Genomic DNA, 27,524 nt, shown 5'->3' on the forward strand with positions numbered 1-27,524 from the left:
ATGGGGGCGTGCTTGCCCCACTGTTTCCTGTAGTCCACGATCAGCTCCTTGGTCTTACTGATGTTGAGGGAGAGGTTGTTGTTCCGGCACCACACTGCCAGGTCAATGACCTCCTCCCTGTAGGCTGTCTCATCGTCGCCGGTGATAGTTTGCAAGCCCTGCCACATCCATCGAACTTCAGAGCTGGCGTAGTAGGATTGAATATTTTCCTGTATTGACGCTTTGCATGTTTGATGTCTCGTCAGAAGTCGTAGGGGGATTTCTTATAAGCGTCCGGATTAGTATACCGCTCCTTGAAACAACAGCTCTAGCCTTTAGCTCAGTACGAATGTTGCCTGACCTGCTATCTGAGGACCAACTAGTGTCACCCAGCCACATAATAACTCACACAGGCACAAACGACCTGAGAGCACAGCAGGAAAGGGTGGTCACAGCACTCAAGGGAGTGATTGAAAAAGCTTCTTCCACTATCCCCAACACATAAGTGGTCATCTCTACCCTGCTACCACGAAAAGACAAGCATTTCCTGTGACTGTGCCTCAAAACCAAATGGTTACCCTGGCCCACCACTCCACCCTGGACTTGAACAGCCTTTATGACCAGGTCCACCTCTACAAAGCAGCAGTCCCTACTTTTGCAAGGACCCTGAAAGACATTGCCCTCAACCACAGCCCTAGCATCTCACACAGGAGCAACAGAGCAACGGACACCCCGCCCAGACCAGCAAGACACCCTCCCAGACCTCCGAGGCCACCAAACGGACCTGTACCTAGAGGACCCACGCCGAGAGGACCCACGCCCAGAGGACCTACATCCAGACAACAGCACCACCAGGCACATCCACCTCAACCAGTTAACACCCTCCTAAACCAACCATGGCCACAATCAATATAGGTCCCCCCAGATCAGCCGTCCAAAATCACCCTCTACAGAATCACACACCCGACAGCATGGAGTCAGCAGGAGAAGGGAATATGCCTGGAGTTGTGGAGCAGGTCCGGGAGCATTCCAACATGTTAGTCAGCTTGGGCGAAGCGATGGATCGGGTTCTGCAGGTCGTCCAACGCATGGAGAAGAGAGGACCGGACCCTTCGGGACCAACTGAGTGACCGGATCCAGCCACCCACACCCCAGCGCCCAGAGGTATTCACCTATCCCGATCGAGGGAGTACAACGGCACAGCGGCCCGCTGCCAGGGATTCCTCCTGCAGCTGGAGCTATATTTTGCCACCATCAGCCCGGCTCCATCGGAGCGGGAGAAGGTGTCCGCCCTCGTCTCCTGCCTCTCTGGGATAGCCCTGGAGTGGGCCAACGCGGTCTGGAGTGAAGGAGGAGACGCATCTGGGTCCGGGTAAAACGAGCGGGCCCTCATCGACCGCTTCCGGTGCAGCCTTCGAGAGGATGTCCGAAGGTAGCTAGCCTGCCGGGATACCACGTTGACTTTCAACCAGCTGGTGGACATGGCCATCCAGTTGGACAAACTGCTGGCTTCAAGAGGACATCCTGGAAGGGGCCTGCACATTTCACCCCCCTCAACCTGAATTACATTCTGATAGAGCTGGGTGGTGCAGCGATCCGGGAGAACGGAGGACGACAGCTCCAGTGTCACTCTTGTGGCAAGAGAGGACACTCTGCTGCACATTGTCGTCAGAGTTCTTCTGGGTCTGGAGGCGGCAGGCAGGGCACTCTCGCGTCACCCCAGGTAGCGCAAACCCACACTCGTTCAGAGCCCTCTGCTGCGCACTTCACCATACACGTCACCTTCCCTGATTACACGGTAGTTCCCCAGTGTAAGGCGCTGGTCGATTCAGGCGCAGTTGGGAACTTCATGGACAGGTCTTTAGCTAATAGTCTATGTATCACATTGCTTTCCCTACCCATTCCATTGTCCATCAAAGCACTTGACAGTCGACCATTAGGGTCAGGTTATGTTAGGGAGGTTACAGCACCCGTTACATCATTATGCAGGAAACCCATAGGGAGCAAATCACCTTTTTTTATTATTGAGTCCCCTGATTTCCCTGTTGTGTTCAGTCTTCCCTGGCTCGCATTACACGACCCCACCTTTTCATAGCCGCAGAGGTTCTCACGGGGTGGTCGCAAGAGTGTCAGGGTAGGTGTCTAACTGTTTCCATTGGTGCAACCACGGTGGAAAGTCCAGACACTACCTCCACCGTGCGCATTCCCCCGAATACCTCGACTTAGCGCACGCATTTTCCAAAACGCAGGCGACCAAATTACCACCCATCGGACGGGGGATTGCGCGATAAACCTCCGGTTAGACGCTGTGCCTCCCAGGAGTCATGTCTATCCCCTGTTGCAGGCTGAAACGGAGGCTATGGAGACATACGTCTCCGAGTCCCTGCGCCAGGGGTTCATACATGCCTCCACTTCGCCCGCCTCCTCAAGTTTATTTTTCATGAAGAAGAAAGACGGAGGACTGCGCCCTTGCATTGATTACCGGGCACATAATCAAACCACCATTCGCTATAGTTACCCTCTACCCCTCATCTCCTCTGTTATCGAATCAATGCATGGGGCGCGCTTCTTCACGAAATTAGATCTCCGGAGTGCATACAACCTGGTGCGTGTCCGGGAAGGGGACGAGTGGAAGACAGCATTCAACACAACCACGGGGCATTACGAATACCTTGTGATGCCGTACGGGTTGATGAATGCTCCATCAGTCTTCCAGTCCTTTGTGAACAAGGTGTTTCAAGACATGCTTGGTCGCGGTGTGGTGGTCTACCTCGATGACATTCTGGTGTATTCCGCTACGCGCGCAGAGCATTTGTGTCCCTGGTTCGCAGAGTGCTGGGCCGACTGTTGGAGCATTACCTGTATGCCAAGGCAGAAAAGCGTCTGTTCTTCCAACAGTCCGTCTCCTTCCTCGGATACCACATCACCACCTCAGGTGTGGAGATGGAGGGAAGACCGCATTTCAGCCGTGCGTAATTGGCCGACTCCAACCACGGTAAAGGAGGTGCAGTGCTTTATTGGCTTTGCCAATTACTATCGTAGGTTTATCCGGGGCTTTGGCAAGGTTGCAGCTCCCATCACCTCTCTGTTGAAGGGTGGGCCGTCCCGGCTCTGCTGGTCTGCTGAGGCTGACAGGGCCTTCAGTAACCTGAGGGCTCTGTTCACCTCAGCCCCGGTACTGGCCAATCCCGATCCATCATTACCGTTCCCAGTGGAGGTGGATGCGTCCGAGGTAGGGATAGGCGCTGTCCTATCCCAACGCACGGGTACGCCACCCAAGCTCCGCCCCTGTGCCTTCTTCTCTAAGAAGCTCAGCCCGGCAGAGCAGAACTATGACTTTGGTGATCGGGAGCTGTTGGCTGTTGTAAGAGCCCTGAACGCGTGGAGGCACTGGCTCGAGGGTACATCTGGGCAGCGAGGAGGCTGAAACCTCACCAGGCCAGGTGGGCCTTGTTCTTCAATCGGTTTGATTTCACGTTGTCATACATACCAGGTACTAAGAACGTGAAGGCAGACGCACTGTCACGGCTGTACGACACAGAGGAGAGGCCCATAGACAACACCCCCATACTCCCGGCCTCCTGCATTGTGGTGCCGGTAGTGTGGACGCGGACATAGAGCGGGCATTACGCACAGAGCCATCTCCACCTCAGTGCCCAGCTGGGCTGCGGTACGTGCCGTCTCTTGTCCGTGATTGTCTTATCTACTGGGCACACACGTCCCCCTCCTCTGGTCACTCAGTTATTGGCCATACAGTGCGCTGCCTGACCGGGAAGTACTGGTGGCCTACCTTGGCTAAGGACGTGAGGGTGTATGTCTCCTCCTGCTCGGTGTGCGCCCAAAGTAAGGCACCTAGGCACCTTCCAGCGGGTAAGTTACATCCCTTACCAGTTCCACAACGACCATGGTCCCACTTGTCAATTGACTTCCTCACTGATCTTCCCCTCTCTCAGGGTAACACCATCATCCTGGTCATGTGGACCGCTTTTCTAAAGCCTGCCACTTCATTTCTCTGCCCGGTCTCCCTATGGCCCTGCAAACTGCAGAAGCCCTGTTTACTCGCGTCTTCCGGCACTACGGGGTGCCAGAGGACATCGTGTCTGACCGGGGTCCCCAGTTTACATCCAGGGTCTGGAAGGCGTTCATGGAACGTCTGGGGGTCTGGGTTTCACCCGAGTCTAATTGGCAGGTGGAATGGGTGAATCACAATGTGGGTAGGTACTGCCAGGACCGGCCGGAGGAGTGGTCGGTGTTCTTTCCATGAGCCGAATATGCCCAGAACTCTCTCCGCCACTCCTCCACTAACCTATCTCCATTTCAATGTGTTTTAGGTTATCAGCCAGTCCTGGCACCGTAGCATCAGAGCCAGACCGAAGCTCCTGCGGTGGAACGCTGCCCACGTCCACATCCAGCGCGCCGTGCGTCGCCAGAAGGCCAACGCTGACCGCCACCGCAGTGAGGCCCCAGTCTTTGTACCGGGTGATCGGGTCTGGCTCTCGACCCGGAATCTGCCCCTCTGCCTGCCCTGCCGGTAGCTGAGCCAGCGGGTTGTGGGGCCGTTCAGAGTCCTGAGGAGAGTAAACGAGGTAACGTATAGGTTACTACTCCCTCCTGATTACCGTATTAACCCCTTGTTTCATGTGTCTCTTCTCAGGCTGGTGGTGGCTGGTCCGCTCCAGGAGTCTGAGGTGTGGGATGTCCCTCCACCCCCTCTGGACATCGAGGGGGCCCCGGCGTACTCCTTCCGTTCCATCCTGGATTCGAGGCGTCAGGTGGGTGTCACGATCATCATACATAGAGGAGGACCAAGGCGCAGCGTTGAAGGCGAACATATTTATTTAGATAATGATCACACGATCAAAACAACAAAACGATGACGTGACAGTCAATGGTAATACACAAACCAAATAAGAACAAGAAACCACAATGAATGAGTGCCAAACGGCTACCTAAGTATGACTCCCAATCAGAGACAACGAGCTACAGCCGTCTCTGATTGGGAGCCACCCTGGCCAACATAGATCTACAAAACCAGAAAGTGAAACCTAGAACACACATAGACTATACACACCCTGGCTCAACATATTAGAGTCCCCAGAGCCAGGGCGTGACAGTGGGGGGTCTTCAGTACCTCGTGGAGTGGGAGGGGTACCGTCCGGAGGAGCAGTGCTGGGTCCCGGTGAGGGATTTCCACCGTCGCCATCCGGCTCACCCTGCTCCACGTCCTCCTGGCCGTCCCCAAGCCTGGTGTCGGCGCGCTGCTGGAGCTGCGTGTCAAGGGGGGGGTACTGTCACGACTTCCTCTGAAGCTGCCTCCTCTCCTTGTTCGGGCAGGCTTCAGCGTTCGTCATCACCGGCCTTCTAGCCACTGCCGCTCCTCATCTCATCATTCCATTTGTTTTGTCTTGTTTATTACACACACCTGGTTCATATCCCCTCATCAGTACCTGTATAAGTAGGGGTGTAACGATCCATCTACTACATCGATGTATCGATTTATATTCATATGATCCAACTACATCGATCTGTGCTCGGCGAGTTGGCATTTTGGACAACATATATCGATCTAACATCGTTTTAAAATGTAATAAATCGATTGTATCGATACTAGGAAATAACCCATTGGATTTAAGCACGTCAGACTTTATATGCATTGGTGCACATAACTGGTACGCAGATACGCAAAGCGCGACAAAAATCAGGAATGCGTAATGCCACTTGTGTTACTACGCGCCTTTGCGTACTTGACCGATCTTCTCATCTAACCTTACACATGACATGTTGCTTGTCAACTACTGTCAGGGATGTCCAAAAAGCAACAGACATTAAGCAGATTCTTTGGCGTTTCGCCACCTACAAAGAAACGCCAACTGGAGCCAGAGCCGAAGAAAATACTTTTTTCGGAAAAGTGGCTTGAAGCTAACGATGAGCGCACTGAAATGTGGTGCAAGATTTGCCGCTCAAATCCACATCTAGCAGACAAAACAGGTGCATTTTATAAAGGCTCAAAGAATTTCAACCATCCTTTATTTGACAAACATGAAAAGAGCAAGGAGCACACGAATGTGGCGCAAGCCATTGCTAAAAGCTAGCCGAGAATAAATGTCCAGTCGCCGAGACAAGCTGAATGAAGAACAGCGGCAAGCTCTGTTTAATATTTTTCTCTTTCCATAAAGCTAAACACGCACGTCCCATGTCTTCCTATTCTGAGGATGTTCTTCCTTCTGCCCCCATGTCTTTGTGTGTGATTGTTTATTGTGGAGGTGACGATAGCTTGGTGGAGCTATATTGTATTTTGTATCGCCGGGATATTTACCCGTGTGCCTCGTTTTCTCCAGTGCGCCGTATTACCGCACTGGAGTGTTTTACGCATTGCTGCGTACCGCTGTATTGCTGAATAAACCATTTATTCTGTGATTTACCCTCCTGCGCCTGACTCCGTCCAAAACCACCCGCTACAAGAACACACTGGATTCTCCAATTGCATTGAATAAACTACAGGACAAATTACAAACCCTCCAACCCAAAAAGGAGTGTGGTGTTGATGGTATCCTAAATGAAATGATAAAACATACATACCACAAATTCTTAAACTTTTAAAATCATCCTCAGCTCTGGCATCTTCCGCAATATTTGGAACGAAGGACTGATCACCCAAATCCACGAAAGTGGAGACAAAGTTGACCCCAATAATTACCATGGAATCTGAGTCAACAGCAATCTCTGAAAAATCAACAGCAGCTAACATTTCCTCAGTGAAAACAATGTCCTGAGCAAATGTTGAATTTGCTTCTTACCAAAATGCTGTGCGACAGACCCCATATACACCAGTGGAGGCTGCTGAGGGTAGGACAGCTCATAATAATGTCTGGAACGGAGCGAATGGAATGGCATCTAACCATGTGTTTGATGTATTTGACACCATTCCACCTGTTCTGCTCCAGCCATTACCACGAGCTCGTCCTCCCCAATAAAGGTGCCACCAACCTCCTGTGGTATACACCCTGCACACCCTTATTGACAAACAAACAAAACAAAAGCAAAGTCTTCTCATGCATTGTTGATTTCAGAAAAGCTTTTGACTCAATTTGGCATGAGGGTCTGCTATAAAAATAGATGGAAAGCGGTGTTGGGGGGAAAAACATATGACATTATAAAATCAATGTACACAAACAACAATGCATGGCCGTGGGGTGAGACAGGGATGCAGCTTAAGCCCCACCCTCTTCAACATATACACTGAGTATACAATACATTAAGAACAACTGCTCTTTCCATGACATAGGCTGACCAGGTGAATCCAGGTGACAGCTATGATCCCTTATTGATGTCACTTGTTAAATCCACTTCAATCAGTGTAGATGAAGGGGAGGAGACAGGTTAAAGAGTGGTTTTTAAGCCTTGAGACAATTGAGACATGTATTGTGTACGTGTGCCGTTCAAAGGGTGAATGGGCAATACAAAAGATTGAAGTGCCTTTGAACGGGGTATGGTAGTAGGAGCCAGGTGCACCAGTTTGTGTCAAGAACTGCAACGCTGGGTTTTTCACACTCAACAGTGTCCTGTGTGTATCAAGAATGGGTGGTGGACCAAAGGACATCCAGCCAGCTTGACACAACTGTAGGAAGCATTGGAGTCAACATGGGCCAGCATCCCTGTAGCTTACGAAAAAATTAGTGCAGTCTAACTGCAGTTCAACTGCAGTACACTGCAATTATTCTGCAATTACTGCGTCCAAAATACCAGTCGATTTCAGTTACTGCACTTTTACTGCAGTTTCAAAACTGCAATCTTTTTTTGTAAAGGGTGGAATGCTTTCGACACATTGTAGTCCATACGCTGACTAATTGAGACTGTTCTGAGGGCAAACATCAAATTATGATTTAGCAAAAAGAGAACTATTTTACACACTGGAAAGAATCAACCAAACAACAGAGCAAAGTGGAATGCTATCTGTCCAGTAACAGAGAGTACACAGTGGCAAAACACCTGACCACTGTGACCGACCCAAAATTAAGAAGATTCTTGATTATGTACAGACTCAGTGAGCATAGCCTTTATATTGAGAGAGGCCACCATAGGCTGGGTATGTGCCCATTGCCCACAAAATGAGGTGGAAACTGCGCTGCACTTTCTAACCTCCTGCCAAATGTATGACCACACTAGAGATACATATTTCCCACAGATCACACAGACCCACAAAGAATTTGAAAACAAATTAAACATTGATAATACCACAGTGTGCAGTCACCGCAACAAGATTTGTGGCCCGTCGCCATGAGAAAAGGGCAACCAGTGGAGCACAAACAACATTGTGAAATACCAACCATATTTATCTGTTTATTTATCTTCCCCTACTATTCGTACTAAAACTATTTGCACACTTGAAATGTCTATCTCTTTTAAACCTTTGAGTGCAATACTTCCTGTTAAATTCTATGTTTTGTTGATTGTTTATTTCACTTGCTTTGGCAATTTAAAAACAGGTTTCCCATGCCGATAAAGCCCCTTTGAATTGAAGTGAAGAGAGGAAGAGACATAGCTGTCTGAACAGAGACCTCAGAAGAGAGAGAGAGAACTGAGGGAAGATATTTTAGATGAAAGAAAGCACTGACATTCACAGTTCAGTTGACCCTCTATGGTCCATTGAGCCCAAATCACAATATGGTCACTATAGTGTCCCATCACACAAAACACAACCAGTAAAATAAATCGAACAATCACTTGCCTCATCTTTCTCTCATTGATTCATCCCCATGTTCAGTGTTCATTTTTCTCTTTCTTTCTTACCAATCAATCCTCCCATCTTTCTCTCATATCCCTCTTCATTTTTCTCTTGGCCCACTTTCAGGAGAACAATGGAGACAATTGTAAGTCCCCTGAGGGCAGCAGAGGGCCAGTTTAAATATCAAAAGACCCCAGCGTCCCCCACCTCACCCCCCTCAAACCCCTCACTCCCCACAGAGACACCCTCACACCTCCTCACGCCCCTCAGCCCGCCACCACTGTCCATCTGCCGGGAGAAGAGAGGAGAGCGGGAAAAGTGGGGAGGGGGATAGAGAGGGATGGAAAGGTTGGGGGACTATAGATGGTGACAGACTGTAAAGATCGAGAGTGTGAGGGAGAGAGAGAGAAAGAGGGGGAAAGGAGAAGAGAGTGGGGGGAGTTGGTGACGGGGGAGAGAGAGGGATGGAGACACTAGTGCAGGCTGTGTGTGTATGGTGACAGACTGCAGTCTCTCTCGCTCTCTCATTTCTGTTTCATTTCTCTCATTGTTACACATGAGCCTGTCGCGCTTGTCCCTGTCAGCTGGAGAGTGATGGTTACACACACACACATACACACACACACACATTAGGGCTGTGACGGTCTTGGAATTTGAGGTTAAGGTAATTGGCCATGCCAATGTACCCCGGGGGGTGGGGGGGGGGGGGGGCATATCTGACTTAAAAGAAACACGTGTCTTTTCTCTGCAACTTCACTATTACCATTACACTTCATTATTATCAGTAGTATTTCATTATTGTTATTCAAGTTGTTACCGCTAAATATTAGTATAGTATACAAATTAAAGAAATGTCAGATTGGAGAGGAATGTCACATTTTCATATTGACACATAGGCTATCAGATTCAAAAGAAACGTGCAATTTCACTAATGCATTACACCTCGTTACTGGTTTTTCCTTTTCATTTATTTTTCATATTGTTTTTTATGTGTCCATTTTCTTTAAATGTACAGTATGTTACTGTTGTCTAAGGCCTATAAGGCCCTATGTAAAAAGGGGAGGTCATAATTCTGTTTGTACACTTGTTTACATGGATAGATATGCTTCTAAATAAAACCTTTTTGAAACAGGCCATTACACTTCGTTTTTATCATGGCATTTCATTATTATTATTCAGGTTATTACTATATAAATATGAATCTACAAATTAAGAAACCAGGTTGGAGAGGATCTGTCACATTTTCGTATTGACACAACATTAACGCATGACAACATTGTTATTATTATTATTATTAAATAAAGATATATTCCTACCTTATCTGTTGGCTATTCTCCCACTTTTCCCAAAATATTTGCATAAAGTCACAAACCCTGCTGCTGCGGTCATTCAATGGCAGTGGTATTGGCATATGTTCTTCAAAGAGAGGACACCGTAATGAGATAAATAATGTAGCCTAAGCTACTGAAAATAGGCCTTTTACAAGATTAAATCATGACAGGAGCGTTTGATTCTTATTAAAGAGTCCAGACAGGCTACTTTAAGAAACTTTCTGAATGGTCATATTAGGCATATAGAGAAGAATCAGTGAACTCACACACGCACACCCCAGTAAAAGGACCCATCAATCAAAGCCACCAGCGTATGTCAGACACAATACCAAATATTTCTCCTTTCCTTAAAATGTATAAAACACCTAGGCCTACCTCAGTCTTTCCAAATGTAGACTATAAGATAATTAATTGACAAAGAAAGTATGAAGGGGAGAGAGACAGCTATGCTATAGTATGAAGATGAAATTGACAATTATTAACATAGAAACAAATACACGCAACATGTCCATAGCCTAAATATTCTGCATCAAATTATACCATGCCAGGTTGGAGAGTATTGGCGCATTGTCCATTTGACAGAACATTAGCGCACTATAGGCCTCAGAGCCAGAACAACCTTGTCGACATCCAACCTTAAAAGAAGACCGATTTATTTATTTACTAAAAAGCAATGAAAACATGCATTGTATAAAATAAAGTCCACACATCAAACAATGTTTTTACTGAAGTGCCATAGCCTATAGGCCCCTGCACATCTAGCGGATTAGCTGTTGGAGCATCAAATGACAGTTGGAAAGAGGAGGAGATGTAGACAGTTTAATAGACAGACTAAGTTAACAAAACAATTGCTTATAATCATTAGTAAACACTCCCGCTATTAGGTCAAATTTATCTACATGAAAATAAAGTTAATAAAACAACTTTATTTTTCTATTTTCTTTATGAGTATTGAATGTGTATTTCATGTCTATTGTGGAGAGGGTCACGTCAAAGACACACACTGTGTAAAATAACAGGACAGTTGATAGTGTGTGTGTGTGTGTTTGTGTGTGTACACTCCAATAGAATCTAACTGCCTCTATAAAGACATTACACAGGCATTCTGTCTACAACAATGACCCCTATGTCACTATAGGAAAACAGACCATCGTCATTAGTTACAATTAGACTTATCCTGTAATTAATTAGAACTGCTTTATATACTGTAGCTGAAACAACCACCTGGAGACCACACACACTCCTCCCTCTGTTTTCCCTCCACCTCTGTGAGGACTGTGACCCCTGACCCTATCCCATCAGCCATCATTAACACTGCAGTGCTATATGGCCCACAGACACACACCTGCCTGAACAGGAGGGGGTTAAAATAATGATGGCAGTCATTACAAACGACAACACTGGGGGTGATGTAGTGGACTTAGAACACACCCAGTGAGAGTACAACCCTGTCACTTGTTCCTTTCCCTATAGGCCCTCCTTGTTAACTACCCCTAGTGCAACTAAAAGGACTGCTGATAGCTCACAGCTACCCATGCCTTCTGGATACATGGGAGGAGGTAACGACTTGAGGATCTGGTAAAGGGAGGAATTGAATCAAATTGAGTCCCTTTCTTTTTTCCCTCAGCTCTATCACTCAACAGCCATGACAGGTGCCACCATGACCCTTTTAGGTTTTGGATCACATTCCTCTAACCCCCCACCCATACAGTACACACACAGCTTGCTTCACCTGTCTCTGTACCCCTAGGATTGGGCATGGGGCGTTTAAGGGGTCAAAATACCCCATCCCTCTCCTAACACCAAGGTGACAAAGCCAATCATATCAGGTGACACCCCCAGTCACACTCTCATTGATCCACTGATGAGTTAAGGTAATCAATAAGGTACAGACAGCTAGCCAGGGGCTAACAGGACACACAATCACACGCACAGGCACACACACACATATGGCTGGGGAAAACCCTATGTGGTTAGTGAGAAATTCAGACAGAGGGAGGGTCTCCTTTGTTGGCAGGTTTGGGACATTCAGACTGACAACAAAACACTATTGTGGTGTCTGCTCCTCACCTGTCCTCTCTACCAGTCATTAATAGTGGGAACACTGTGATAGGCTTATATATCAACAGCTGCTAGACAGGGTGGGAAGGAAGGTAGTTTAGGACGTTAGGTGTCTGATGAACCCAGAACTCCCTGGAAAACAGTGGCAATTGTTACTAAGTGGACAACCTGGATAAATAAATCGCATAAAATGATCGATAACTCACATTCAAATGCTCTATCCAGACCAAAAAATGCTTTGTCATAAAATTTTATAATATTTTACATCTGATGAGATGAATGAACATCACCAAAGTGTGAGGAACCTTACATAAAAAGCAGGTATTTCTGTCATTGATTGATTGATTTGACATGTAATCAATACCTAATAAACAGTGCTTTTAGGGTAAAAACATAAATTTCATCATTTTCCAAATATTTTCTAAAGTCAATATATTGGAGTACCAGCAGCTACAATAGTCGATTTCCTGCACTCACCAAGGGGTCATAAATCTCTGTGGTGAGGAGCGTTAGCCAAGGGGCTACAGATAGACTAGTAATGATTAGAGGATTTACTATAGGCTCATTTCCTCTTTGAAGAACGCCAGATGCTACCTACAGATGTGCCCTAATAAAACTAACCAACACACACACACACACACAGCGCCATACTCACATACAGGCACACACGTACCACATACAGACATGCACACATACAAAATATGCAGCTCTAACTAGGATAGAAGAGTATAGAAGAACATTGAATAGAACGCTTTAATTTAGTGGTGCGTGCTTAGTTGTATGTGGTTTAAGAATATAATAGAATAGGTATAACCACCATAGGGTAAACACAGTGTCTAAAAGCAAGATACATTGGTAACTTATCTGAAAACATTTAGTTTGAGTTTTCCTGCTCTGCTTTTGTCATTATCAAAGCTGAAAAGTCCTGTCGGATTTGTCCTTGATACATATGCATATCCTAATGTTGCAGTGCTACGTGCAGGTGTGAAGCAGAAGAGTGCATACACACACACAAACAAGGGAAGGGAGAGATGCACCTGGTAACTGGAAGTAGATACAGTGCCACAGATGATGAAGTCAGCGTTGTGTATGTAACTATGTGTGTAGCTGCCTTCTACTGTGTGTGTAGCTGTGCTTAACTGTGTACTTAACTGAGTGTGTGTGTGTGTGTGTGTGTGTGTGTGTGTGTGTGTGTGTGTGTGTGTGTGTGTGTGTGTGTGTGTGTGTGTGTGTGTGTGTGTGTGCGTATGTGTGAGTGAGTATGTGTCCCTGCTCTGCCCTATGTGTTATTATTAGTGCGCACATCAGAGTGCACCAGAATCCATTCATGTCTTTAGACCAACAAAAACAAAACATTTCTACTGTCATTGAGGCGTTGAGGGTTTGGGTGGGACTTCCAGAACAAACGAGACAACATAAAATGAGTCCTCTATAATAATATTTTCTAGTAAGTGCAGTCCTCTTTCCCTGCTAGCTTTGATGTAACACTTCAAAACCTGAAGTCAATGGACACTTTGTTTAGTATATGTCTCTTTGTGTCTCTATGAAAAGAAAACATACACACGCTATTGATCAAAGGAGAGACAAACAGACAGACAGGCAGGCAGACAGACAGAGATGGCCACAGGCGTCAAGTGCACTCCCTTGTGCCTTCCAGAATTAGAGATTTTAATGTTGTATAAACGCTAATCTGTACTCCCCATGTGGCTAGCAAGTCATCCAGTTGTCTTTGTAGCTTCAGTGAAATTAATTAATTAGTGCAGTTATTTCGAGTGCTTACTTTGTGTTTGTCTTGTGTGTGTTGGCGCTTCCCGGAGCTCCGTTCGTGCACTTCTGCGCTCTACTACGAGGCACACCTGCGAACATGTCCGTATACATGTCATTTTGTCAATTTATTATTTTGTTTAATGACATCTCTCTGTAAAAAATGTACGTTTGTAAAGTCTTCAGCAAGGAGGTTCCAACCAGTTAAATGGTTATGTGCACCCCTATTAGTTGAGGCAATGGTTTTTCCCAGAGAGGGGTTCAAGGAGGTTCCAACCAGTTAAATGGTTATGTGCACCCCTATTAGTTGAGGCAATGGTATTTCCCAGAGAGGGGTTCAAGGAGGTTCCAACCAGTTAATTGGTTATGTTCATCATTTTGTTGAATTAATTTTTTGCAGACATTATTATTTACCTCTACCACTGCTGCTACCATCACTATTTTGGACCTCATCCTCCTGTCTGCCTTTAAGACCGTACCACATGTTTTCCTTTTCACACACACAGACAGACAGAGGAGAAAGCAAGAACCCAAAACAAAGAGTAACCTTAAGACATAATGCACATTGTATTGATCATATCAGCAATGCACATTTTACACAGAATAAGCCTCAGTCATCCTGTCTGTTCTATACTCTACTGATGTAAGGGCTACATTTGGAACGCCCTGCTTCCCTAAATCTCCAAAGTGTCTGCTAGTTGAAGCTTCTCTCTCTCTCTCTCTCTCTCTCTCTCTCTCTCTCTCTCTCTCTCTCTGTCACGGTTTACTAAGCCAGAACCCAGAAGCAGACCAGGACAAGGTAAGTGGTGTCAAAAGGTGAGTGTTTATTTACTGAACCAAGGGTGAAGGGAAATAATCCAGGAACAGAGCGGCGAGCGTGGAGGAGTTGTAGAGGGTCCAGTGGTTGATCCGATGATGGCTCGGCAGCCGCGACCATCAGGCAGAGGTTGGGTAGAGGTTCCCGGACGAGTGACTGTGGGAAGAACAAAACGGAGGTAAGTACCAGGCAGGTCAACAGGGTGCAACAAAACAACAAAAACTAACTCTAGTACTGAGGCTGATACGCCGGCAAAACATACTGTTCATGGCTAACGATCCGGCAGGAACTGGATGTTGGGCCAGACCCTAAGAAGGGTGATGATTAGGCCCAGGTGTGCCGATTGCTGATGGGAAGCAGGTGCGGGAACAAGAGCGCTTCCCCGAGCGTTCCCGAACCCTCGGGAAACAGGAGCTACGACCAGAAACACTCGTCACCAGACAGGACCCGACTCAGACCGCCGGGATCGTTACAGTACCCCCCTCCGACAACGCCACCGGGCGGACTCCCGAGCGCCAGGATGGAGGCGGTAGAAGTCCCTGATGAGATCCGGATCTAGGACCTGTCGCCGCGGAATCCAACTCCTCTCCTCAGGACCATACCCCTCCCAGTCCACGAGATACTGGAAACCCCGGCCCGCCGTCTGGAATCCATGATGCGCCGCACCGTGTAGGCAGGACCACCTCCGATCATCCGAGGAGGAGGAGGAGGAGGCGGAGGAGGCAACAGAGGACTGAGGAGGACAGGCTTGAGGCAGGAGACATGAAAGGTGGGATGGACTCTGAGCGTCCTCGGTAGTTTGAGTCGAACTGCCACTGGATTGATCACCTTCTCCACCACAAACGGACCAATGAACTCGGTAACAACTTCCTAGACTCAGTCCGTAACGGAAGATCCCGTGTAGCCAACCAAACCCTATCTCCGATGGTATAGGTGGGAGCGGGATCCGGCGACGATTCGCCTGGCGCTGATACCGTCCGAACCTCTCAGGAGTGCCTTTCTGGCCCGATGCCAGGTCCGGTGGCAACGACGAATGTGGGCCTGAACAGAAGGCACTGAGAGCTCCTTCTCCTGAGAAGGGAACAGGGGAGGTTGGTAGCCATACAGGCACTGGAAGGGAGACATCCCAGTGGCAGATGTAGGGAGAGTATTGTGGGCATACTCAACCCAAGGCAACTGAGAGGCCCAGGAGGTGGGGTTGGAAGAGACCAGACAGCGTAGCGTGGATTCCATCTTCTGGTTGGCTCTCTCCGCCTGACCATTGGATTGGGGTGAAAACCAGATGTGAGACTGACTGTAGCTCCAATGGCCGAACAGAAGGACTTCCAGACAGCAGAGGTAAACTGAGGGCCACGGTCGGAAACGATATCACTGGGCAAACCGTGGACCCTGAAAACCTCCCTAACCAGGATCTCGGACGTCTCCGAGGCAGAGGGAAGCTTGGCAATAGGCACAAAGCGGCGAACTTGCTGAACCTGTCCACGATAGTCAGAACGACCGTGTTCCCCTCAGAATCGGGCAACCCCGTGACGAAGTCCAGGGCCAGATCGACCATGGACGCCGGGGAATAGGAAGGGGGTGAAGTAGTCCAGAGCTGGGCCGATTGGTACTCTTATTCTGCGCACACACTGGACAGGCAGCAACAAAACCCCGAGTATCCTCGGCCATGGCAGGCCACCAAAACGTCTGCGAAGAAACGCCATAGTCCGAGCCACGCCAGGGTGACAAGCCATCTTACTGGCGTGGGACCACTTGAGAACAGCAGGACGAACCGACTCAGGCACAAACAACCGACCGGGTGGACCGTTACCGGGACCGGCTGAGTCCGAAGGGCCGCCAGCACCTCCTCCTCAATCTTCCACATGACTGCTCCCACGACGCAGTTCCGGGGGAGAATAGTCTCGGTCTTGGACCCACTCTCCTCCGTCTTGGAGAACATCCGGGACAAGGCGTCCGCCTTGCCGTTCTTAGACCCAGGTCGAACGTCAGGACAAACTTGAATCGTCCGAAAAACAACGCCCACCTGGCCTGAACGGGAGTTGAGACGTTTCGCCGATTGCACGTAAGCAAGATTCTTGTGGTCAGTCCAGACAATTAACGGTTGCTCCGCCCCCTCCAACCAGTGGCGCCACTCCTCCAAGGCAAGTTTCACCGCGAGAAGCTCCCGGTTACCCACATCGTAATTCCTCTCCGCAGGTGAAAGGCGACAGAGTAGTAGGCGCAGGGATGGAGTTTACTGTCCGTGGAGCATCGCTGCGACAGGATGGCGCCAACTCCCACATCAGACGCGTCCACTTCAACAACGAACTGACGGGCCGTGTCCGGTTGAGAGAGAATCGGTGCGTTGGTGAATCGCCTCTTCAAATCCAGAAACGCTCGATCCGCCTCCGGATTCCACTTGAAGGTCCTGATGCTGGAAGTCAAGGCAGTTAATGGAGCGGCCACACGGCTGTAATCCCGGATGAATCTGCGGTAGAAATTCGCAAACCCCAAAAAATCTCTGGAGCTGCAATCTCGTACCGGGCTGGGCCCATTCCAGAATCGCTCTAACCTTCTCCTGGTCCATCCTAATCTCTCCCCTGGAGATGATGTACCCGAGAAAGGATGTTGTGTGGCGTGAAACTCGCACTTCTCGGCCTTCACGAACAGGCGATTCTCCAACAATCGCTGCAGAACCTGCCGGACATGCTGGACGTGGTGGAAGGTTCCTTCGAGAAGATCAGAATGTCATCCAGGTAAACAAACACGAAGAGACCGATCATATCTCTCAGGACGTCGTTCACCATACTCTGGAATACCGCTGAGCATTGGTCAGTCCAAACGGCATCACCTGATACTCGAAGTGCCCCATCGGTGTATTGAAACCCGTCAACCACTCGTCCCCCTCTCTGATCCGGACCAGGTGATACGCATTGCGTAGGTCTAACTTGGTGAACACCGTAGCACCCTGTAAGGAGTCGAAGGCAGAACTCATCAAGGGCAGGGGATACTTGTTCTTGACCGTGATGTCATTCAACCCCCGATAGTCAATACATGGTCGAAGAGAGCCATCCTTCTTACCCACAAAGAAGAATCCTGCCCCCAGGGGTGATGACGAGGGACGAACGAGACCAGCAGCTAGGGACTCCTTGATGTAGGTCTCCAACGCCTCACGTTCAGGTCGGGAGATACTGTATAACCTTCCCCTTGGGGTAGACAGCTCCAGGGACCAGGTTGATGGCACAATCATATGGTCGGTGGGGAGGGAGTGACAGAGCCTTCTGCTTACTGAAAACCTCCCCCAAATCGTGATATGTCTCGGGAACCAGGGACAAATCTGGAGGTTTAGCCTCAATCACCTGACTGGGAACCGAATGGGGGCAGGCAGTCTTGAGACAGTTAGCATGACAATCCAGGCTCCAACTCGTTACCTTGCCCGTCACCCAATCGAACGTGGGATTGTGTTCCTTCAGCCAGGGGTATCCAAGGACCAGAGGAACATGGGAAGACGGCAGAATGAAAAAATGAAATCATCTCAGAATGATTCCCTGACAACCGCATCTTAACCGGTTCAGTCCTCATCGTGATACGTGCCAGACTACTGCCGTTCAGAGTGGTCGCTTCAATGGCTTCCGGCAATTGCTCCTTGGAAAGCCCCAGCTGTTCCACCAACTCGGCATCAAGAAAGCTTCCATCGGCACCTGAATCGATAAAAAGCGTTAAGCGCTAAGCTCTGATTCCTGTTCACAAGGGTAGCCGGGAAGCGGGGTCTGACAGAGGTACTGAGAGGTTGAAACTGGCTCGCTAAAAGTCCTCCCAACTTTAGCGAGCCGGGCAGTTTGACGACCGCCGGGAACAAGTGGAGATGTAATGTCCCGAGCTACCACAGTAGAGGCAGCAGTTGGTCTTACGTCTATGTTGACGCTCCTCCTTGGTTAACCCGTGCCGCCCCACTTGCATGGGTTCCGAATCGGGAGAGAGGACCTCTCCACTAATCCATGGTGGTGGAGAATGATCGATGTGTTCTGGTCCACCACCCGACCCGACTGGGAACTGAGAAACTGATCGATTGGACGGACCCCATTGCTTCTCCCTCCTTCGCTCTCGGACTCGATTATCCACCCGAATGGACAAGGCTACCAAGCTGTCCAGGTCACTAGGCTCCGGATAGAGATCAACTTCATCCTTGAGCTGCTCCGACAGACCCTGGTAGAAGGCCGCTTGCAGAGACTCCTCGTTCCACCCACTCTCCACAGCCAACGTCTTGAACTCGATCACGAAGTCGGCCACGCTGCGAGTTCCTTGGCGAAGCGAAAACAGGCGCCTAGCTGCGTCCCTCCCTCGGACCGGAATGGTCGAAGAGCTTCCTCATCTCGGCCGTGAACCCCTGGTATGAAGCCATGCAGGGATCCTGTCGTTCCCCAAACGGCTGAAGCCCACTCCAGCGCACGACCACGCAGCAACTCAATCACAAAGGCTATCCTAGCCTTGTCTGTGGCATAAGAGTAGGGCTGTAGATCGAACACTAGTCCACACTGCATAAGGAAGGAAACGGCATCCTCCCAGCTCCCCCTCATATTTATCCGGCGTCGGAACCTTGGGCTCACGGATGGCCACAGCTTCAGAAGCGGCAGGCGAGATGGATGAAACCGGTAGTGGATCCTCCACCGGCCACTTGCGTTGGTTCTGGACCTCCGTCAGACCGGTAGAAAGGTTCCGAACTGACAACGCGATCTCCTGTAGTACCGTGCTATGATGGCCCAACATCTTCTCCTGCTGGGTAATAGCATGGCGAACAGAGTCCAGGTCCGCTGGGTTCATTACTGGCCGGATCGTTCTGTCACGGTTTACTAAGCCAGAACCCAGAAGCAGACCAGGACAAGGTAAGTGGTGTCAAAAAGGGTGAGTGTTTATTTACTGAACCAAGGGTGAAGGGAAATAATCCAGGGAACAGAGCGGCGGCGTGGAGGAGTTGTAGAGGGTCCAGTGGTTGATCCGATGATGGCTCGGCAGCCGCCGACCATCAGGCAGAGGTTGGGTAGAGGTTCCGGACGAGTGACTGTGGGAAGAACAAAAACGGAGGTAAGTACCAGGCAGGTCAACAGGGTGCAACAAAACAACAAAAACTAACTCTAGTACTGAGGCTGATACGCCGGCAAAACATACTGTTCATGGCTAACGATCCGGCAGGAACTGGATGTTGGGCCAGACCCCTAAGAAGGGTGATGATTAGGCCCAGGTGTGCCGATTGCTGATGGGAAGCAGGTGCGGGAACAAGAGCGCTCCCCCGAGGTTCCCCGAACCCTCGGGAAACAGGAGCTACGACCAGAAACACTCGTCACCAGACAGGACCCGACTCAGACCCGCTCTTCTCCTCTCTCTCTCTCTCTCTCTCTCTCTCTCTCTCTCTCTCTCTCTCTCTCTCTCTCTCTCTCTCTCTCTCTCTCTCTCTCTCTCTCTCTGCCTCCAGCCTGATGTCTCAGTGGAGCCCTGAGTGAATCCTGGAGCTGAGCCAGTGTTCCAACCCACTACCGGCTGCTCCTCCCTGGGTCAGAGTCTACAGGATGCCCCCTCCCTCCATCCCTTCCTCACTCTCTCCATCCATCCTGGCTCACAGCCAGACTATGCGCTTAAAAGTGACCTCGCCCAAATGCACTTCTCTATGTCTCCTTTTCTCTCTCTCTCCATTCCCACTCTTCTCCCTTTCTCCTCAGCCCTTCCCTCAGGAAGAAGTTGCTATTTCGTGTTTAAAAATAGAAACGGGAAACAAAGACCTCTGGACAGTTTTAGGTACAGTATACATGGGAAACCTGAGAGGTCATGGGGGAGGAAGGGGGGAGGGAGGGCGGGAGGGGGGGGGGGGTGGATTATGGAGGGAGGGAGGGAAGGAGGGAAAATAAGCATGGAGGAGGGAGGGAAGAGAAAGACAAGTTTCTCATGATGGGATGACTCAACCAGTGGAGGCTGCTGAGGGGAGGACAGCTCATAATAATGGCTGGAATGGAGTCAATGGAATGGTTTCAACCACATGGAAACCACGTCTTTGATGTGTTTGATACCATTCCATTGACTGCATTCCAACCGTTATTATGAGCCGTCCACACAGTGGAGGCTGCTGAGCCACCCTTAGCAGCCTCCACAGGACTCAACCTATGAAAGGATGCATTTTGGTGGGTGTGTGTGTGTGTGTGTGTGTGTGTGTGTGTGTGTGTGTGTGTGTGTGTGTGTGTGTGTGTGTGTGTGTGTGTGTGTGTGTGTGTGTGTGTGTGTGTGTGTGTGTGTGTGTGCGTTTGTGTGCTTTCTAGCTTTGAACAAAACACAGTGTGTGGATCTTCCTGACCTACAGAATGAGACTTGAGTGCCAGGTCTGAATTAAAACCTGCAGTTCTTCTAGCTGTCTGGCTCAGTCCAATGCCAGGTGAGCCACTGAGAGGACAGCAGGCTTCTCTAATGCAGATTTAATTGACCTATCGCTGCGCACCGCCACGGGTCTACCCACAACCCACCTGGCAAGGCCAGGACTGACTGCCATCCAGTGCTCCAATCAGCTGACAGCATGTCAGAGATGGGGATCACAGGGAAAAAGGCCATATGGCCCAAAAACAGTGTGAGGAACTGGGATGGGATGGTCGGGTGGACAGGCGTGTGTGTGTGTATGTAATACATAAATTCCCAGTCAAAGGTTTGGACACACCTACTCATTCAAGGGTTTATCTTTATTTTTACTATTTTCTACATTGTAGAATAATAGAGAAGACATCAAAACTATGAAATAACACATATGGAATCATTTAGTAACCAAAGAAGTGTTAAACAAATCAAAATATATTTTATATTTGAGATTCTTCAAAATACCACCCTTTGCCTTGATGACACTCTTGGCATTCTATCAACCAGCTTCACCTGGAATGCGTTTCCAACAGTCTTGAAGGAGTTTCCACATATGCTGAGCACTTGTTGGCTGCTTTTCCTTCACTGAGGTCCAACTCATCCCAAACCATCTCAACTGGGTTGAGGTCGGGTGATTGTGGAGGCCAGGTCATCTGATGCAGCACTCCATCACTCTCCTTCTTGGTCAAATAGCCCATATACAGCCTGGAGGTGTGTTGGGTCATTGTCCAATTGAAAAACAAATGATAGTCCCACTAATCCCAAACCAGATGGGATGGCGTATCGCTGCAGAATGCTGTGGTAGCCATGCTGGTTAAGTATGCCTTGAATTCTAAAGAAATCACAGACAGTGTCACCAGCAAAGCACCCCCACACCATCACACCTCCTCCTCCATGCTTCAAGGTGGGAACCACACATGCGGAGATCATCCGTTCACCTACTCTGCGTCTCACAAAGACATTCTCCAATTTGGACTCATCAGACCAAAGGACAGATTTCCACCAGTCTAATGTCCATTGCTTGTGTTTCTTGGCCCAAGCAAGTCTCTTCTTATTATTGGTGTCCTTTAGTAGTGGTTTCTTTGCAACAATTCGACCATGAAGGCCTGAGTCACACAGTCTCCTTTGAACAGTTGATGTTGAGATGTGTCTGTTACTTGAACTCTGTGAAGCATTTATTTGGGTTGCAATTTCTGAGGCTGGTAACTCTAATGAACTTATCCTCTGCAGCAGAGGTAACTCTGGGTCTTCCTTTCCTGTGGCGGTCCTCATGAGAGCCAGTTTCATCATGGCGCTTGATGGTTTTTGCGACTGCTCTTGAAATTTTCTGGATTGACTGACCTTCGTGTCTTAAAGTAATGATGGACTATCGTTTCTCTTTGCTTATTTGAGCTGTTCTTGCCATAATATGGACTTGGTCTTTTACCAAATAGGGCTTTCTTCTGTATACTACCTTGTCACAACACAATTGATTGGTTCAAATGCATTAAAAAGGAAAGAAATTCCAAAAATGCACTTTTAACAAGGCACACCTGTTAATTGAAATGCATTCCAGGTGACTACCTCATGAAGCTGGTTGAGAGAATGCCAACAGTGTGCAAAGCTGTCAACAAGGCAAAGGGTGGCTACTTTGAATAATCTCAAATATAACATATATTTTTATTTGTTTAACAATTTTTTGATGATTCCATATGTGTTATTTCATAGTTTTGAGGTCTTCACTATTATTCTACAATGTAGAACATAGTGAAAATAAAGAAAAACCCTTGAATGAGTAGGTGTGTCTAAACTGTTGACTGGTACTGTACATACTGGTACTGTATGTTTCTGGGATAGATGCACCTGCTTGTGTAAGCGCTAAACTAAACTAAGCACACACAGTTTCTGGATTTGACACTCAGATTGGAATCAAACAACCGAGTGGCTCCCGAATGGCGCAGTGGTTTAAGGCGCTGCATCTCAGTGCTTGAGGCGTCACTACAGACTCACTGGTTCAATTCCAGGCTGTATCACAACCGGCCGTGATTGGGAGTCCCATAGGGCAGCGCACAATTGGCCCAGCGTTGTCCGGGTTTGGCCGGTGTAGGCCGTCATTGTAAATAAGAACTTGTTCTTAACTGACTTGCCTAGTCAAATAAAGATCAAACAAAAACAAAGGGCCTGTGAGGTAATGGTGGGGAAACATCTAGGATGTGTTCACAAACTACCCTGGGGAGCAGGGTCAATTGGAGCAAACCTGTCATGTTTGACTTGCTCCAGTTCAGATGTCAGCCATTAACATCCAAAAGACATTCAGCATTGAGAGACTGGAGAAGGTCTGTTCTGCTACCAGTCACATCAGTGGAGTAACAACAGAGTTTTACATGGAATATCAGCACCTCGTGGTGAAACATATGTACTGCAACACAGAGATAAATCATAATCCACCACTAGAACACAAGACCTCTAACCACTACTAGACTCATTAAGACAAAGAAGTAGCAGGAGAGCTTCAGGTATTCGAAAATAACCACAGGTCCACTTGGAGGGGAATAGTACTATAAAAAAGTATAAACACAAATAGGTGCCAAGTAGCATAAAAAATCAAAGTCCAGGCAATTGTGTGGGTTTGAAAGTTAAAAAGCCTTTAATGTGTGAGCTAAGACATTATTAAAGTACACCACTAGACTCAGTCTGGTTCTGTTGCCCAATTCCAAATGGACTCCGTCCCTTCTCGATAGGCACTTGTGTAGATCTGAATGGATTGGATAGGTGTTAGCAATGTTAATAACTCCCCCTTGCACTCTTGATAAACCAGGTGGAGCTTTTGCTAAATATATTAACATGACATATCTGGGGGTATAAGAACTTGTGAGTGATTTGGAATCTTACAAGGTCACAGATACCTTTAAAAAAGAAGTAGGGGTCTGGATCAGAAAACCAGTCAGCAAACCGCTCGCCCACACGACACCATACACGTGGTCTGTGGTTGAAAGGCAGGTTGGACGTACAGCCAAATTCTCTAAAACAATGTTGGAGGCGGCTTATGGTAGAGAAATTAACATTCAATTCTCTGGCAACAGCTCTGGTGGACATTCCTGCCAATTGCATGCTCCCTCAAAACATGAGACAAAACTGCACATTTTAGATTGGCCTTTTATTGTTCAGTAGCAATTGATATGGTAATAGATCTATGTTTCTATGCTTCTGCGTCCAAACCCTGATCTGTGAGGTCATTAATGCAAGCTGAGTATATATGGGGTCAAATAAAGTCAGTGAGGACACCATTTTTTCTAGCCTACAGATAAAGTATTGAAATCAAATGATGTCTAATTAATTAGTTAGTTCAGAGCAATTCAGACAAGGATCCTTTGTTCCCTCTTTCCCTCCATTCCTCCATCCTGGCTCCCAATTAAGACCAACTTCCGTCCTTAATAGACCAAAAGGAAAATGTTGTAATTCTCTTATTAGATAAGGAAAGAGATTATCGTTTTTTAAGACTGTCTGTCCATCTGTCTGTCCTTCCATCTGTCTGTCTGCCCGTCTATTAATGTCGCTATCTCCATTGTGATCCACTTCCATGCTCCTCTAGTATTTCTATTCAACAGGAATTTGTCCCTCTCCAAATCATCTGAGCTCAGTCAGTCCATCAGTCTGTCAGTCAGTCAGTCAGTCAGTTAGTCAGTGTGTGAGGGGGGTCTTAGTTATAGTTCCAGCTGACATCTGTCCAGTGCTGCTGCTGTGTTTAAGCTGTCCTAGAGACGGCCTGCTGGGAGGGAGAGAAGAGGGACAGATGTTCCCCTCTATAGCCCTTATGTAACGCTATCAACCACAGGCCACAGCCCAGGTACTGATACACACACACACACATGCACAGTTGCACACACAAATACAGACACACACGCACACATGCAAATGCATGCACTCGTACACACACACACACACACACACACACATACACACACACACACACATACACACACACAGGGTGAACACAGCTACAGCTAATACAGCCCCGTCTAGGTTAAATATTATGGCCCAATGTCACAAGTGATGACCTGATAGCTCATCATATGTCTTTGTCCCTGCAGTGTAAGAGGACGTTTGCCCTGGAATCTGATCACAGGTCAGTTATGCATTCCCCCCTTAATGGTTAAGTTTAGGATTGGAGGTGGATAAACTGATCCTAGATTTGTGCCTTAGGGCAATTTCTACCCAAAGCATGTTGGGCCTACACTACACACTGTCCTCCCTATATGCAGGTGCACCAACATACACAGACCCAAGACAAGACATGAGATAGGCTATTAGTTTGCTCCACTTCTTAGACAGCAGGTAAATTAAACTCAGCTAAAGCACAAGGCTATACATGTTGATGTCCAACCAAATGTATAAGCAGTGAATAGGCCTAGTTAAACTTGTGTCCTTACACAGAGGCCTTGCTGATGGATGAATCAGAATGCTCAACATAATACTCTCCATGAAAGCCAAGGGCCTCATGGCTCGTTTGGTGACATGCCCTGATTCAGATAAACAAACGGATCCCCTGAATTATCTCTGCATGACCAGTCTGCTCTCTGCGGCGACAACACTCACTATCACATCAAGGAGCGCTAGTATCATCCTCCCTCTCTCTAGGATAATTTACAGTACCAGCCATCCAGACCGCAGCCCCCGGACTAACAAAACAACCCTGCTAACAACCATTAAATAGCTAGTTTGTCTCCTCTACAGTTCGATATTGTGTCAAACATCACAACTACCTATAAAGACGTAAATGTGATGGGTGTGTGGAATAAACGACTGTACTTTCCATAGATTCTGGCCCTGTTTATAATTTGCGCAGAGCAGCAAAAATCTCTCACCGCAGCATCTTCCAGCGACGCGCAGAGCATTGGGCTCGGCTCGGCCCAATTCCCGGCCAGGAACGACTGCAGATTAACTACAGGGCCAGGGCTTTACCGAAAACCTCTACCGTCTTTACGGAAGCCGCGGCATCCCTTCACAGCATCATTTCATCACGCCATCTCCAACTCTTCATAAACCCGCTAGCCGCTAGTCAATATGACACCACCCGATGCGCAAGTGAGCTATTATTAGAAGCCTGTTAGATTAATATAGTGCTGCTGTTGCCTACCTGTGTTGCCTGTGCCGTGACAGTGGAGATATCGCAGTTTCTTCTCCTTCTCTCAGCTATGTGTGTCAGCTCTGCAGTAGCATGTGCTGTGTGTGAGAGAGTGTGTGTCTGTGCTCCCTCCTTTCGTGTAATGCGGTACAGGTCTCTCATGGATTCTCTCCTCCTCCCTCCCTCTCTCGCTCTCTCCCTTGCTTATTCACTCTCTCTCTCTCTCCCTGTTCCTCCACTGGACAGGTGTTGATGAGGGGGTAGGGGGGAAGGGAGACAAACTGGTGACAATAGAAACCTGCTGGTGCGGTGTTATTTGTTGAAGGAGAGGTGGAGGTTACAGAGAATAATTGGGTAATATTTGGTTGAGACGTTGATATACCTATATTAACCCACTCAAAAAGACAGCCAAAAGTTAGTTGAATTTCCAATGTGTTATCACTATGCTTTCAGCCATCTAAAAGCACAACCAAATTCCAATGGAAAAACAAAGTCAGATGTTTGGTTTACAGGGCCTCCTGTAGCTCAGTTGGTAGAGCATGGCGCTTGTAACGCCAGGGTTGTGGGTTCGTTTCCCATGGGGGGCCAGTATGCAAAATGTATGCACTCACTAAAACTGTAAGTCGCTCTGGATACGAGCATCTGCTAAATGACTAAAATGTAGTTATCACCCAAATGTCTATCACTGCGCTTTCAACCATTTAACATCTGTAGTGTCTGAAGGTCTATTGATTTTGCTGATGTTTGCAAATGGTGTAATAGATGAACTTTACTCTGCTTTGCTGAAGCATTTGGAAAAGCATTGCTACATAGGTTTCTTGGAATAGAGGACATTTGGAGATATGTGAAAGCCGGGGATTGGTTTATTAAAATCACGCCATATTACGTCACATTGGATATAAATACTGTGTCTTAAACAAAGGACTGGGAGAGAGACAACATATTGGATCAACAGATTGGCCGTTTCTCTCCAGATATAACTGCAGATATCTGTAAATTAATACTGTGAACTTTGATACAATAAATCTTTATAATCAAAGAACAGTGTAAGCGGACTTCTTATCATCACGGCATTATCAGCAACGCTGTCTTGGACACCACACATCACAGCAAAGTTAAAATGGGAATACAATTTTGTTTATTTATATAACAGATTGTGTTATCACTGTGCTTCATCTAGCATGACCAAATTACCTGGACTGCAGTTGAGATTACATTATAAGTAAAATGGTGCAATTGATCAATGCTGTTCGAGATTCTGTGCAGATTATTACAGCAATTGTGAAGATCTCCACAGACCTACAATGACCTATGCATGCTACAGTATATTTATTTTGTTACAGACAGGGAGCTGTGGATTAGTCCATGCAGCCA

The 27,524-nt window shown here is 47.8% G+C and overlaps 1 protein-coding gene across 9 annotated transcripts in view; it reads right to left on the reverse strand.

Moving 5' to 3' along the window:
- LOC121575398 (neurofascin) overlaps positions 1-26,331 on the reverse strand; it is a 151,480-nt gene extending 125,149 nt beyond the window's left edge. For 8 of the 9 annotated variants that reach the window (XM_041888470.2, XM_041888472.2, XM_041888478.2 and 5 more), the window contains exon 1: positions 26,163-26,331. In XM_041888470.2, the coding sequence (XP_041744404.1) occupies positions 26,163-26,312 (150 nt within the window). In that variant the 5' untranslated portion in view covers positions 26,313-26,331. The remainder of the gene's footprint in view (positions 1-26,162) is intronic. The other variant, XM_041888473.2, reaches the window with a different exon arrangement.
- Positions 26,332-27,524: the final 1,193 nt, after the last annotated feature.

Source organism: Coregonus clupeaformis, chromosome 10 (assembly GCF_020615455.1).
Source record: "Coregonus clupeaformis isolate EN_2021a chromosome 10, ASM2061545v1, whole genome shotgun sequence".
Taxonomy (NCBI): Eukaryota; Metazoa; Chordata; class Actinopteri; order Salmoniformes; family Salmonidae; genus Coregonus; species Coregonus clupeaformis.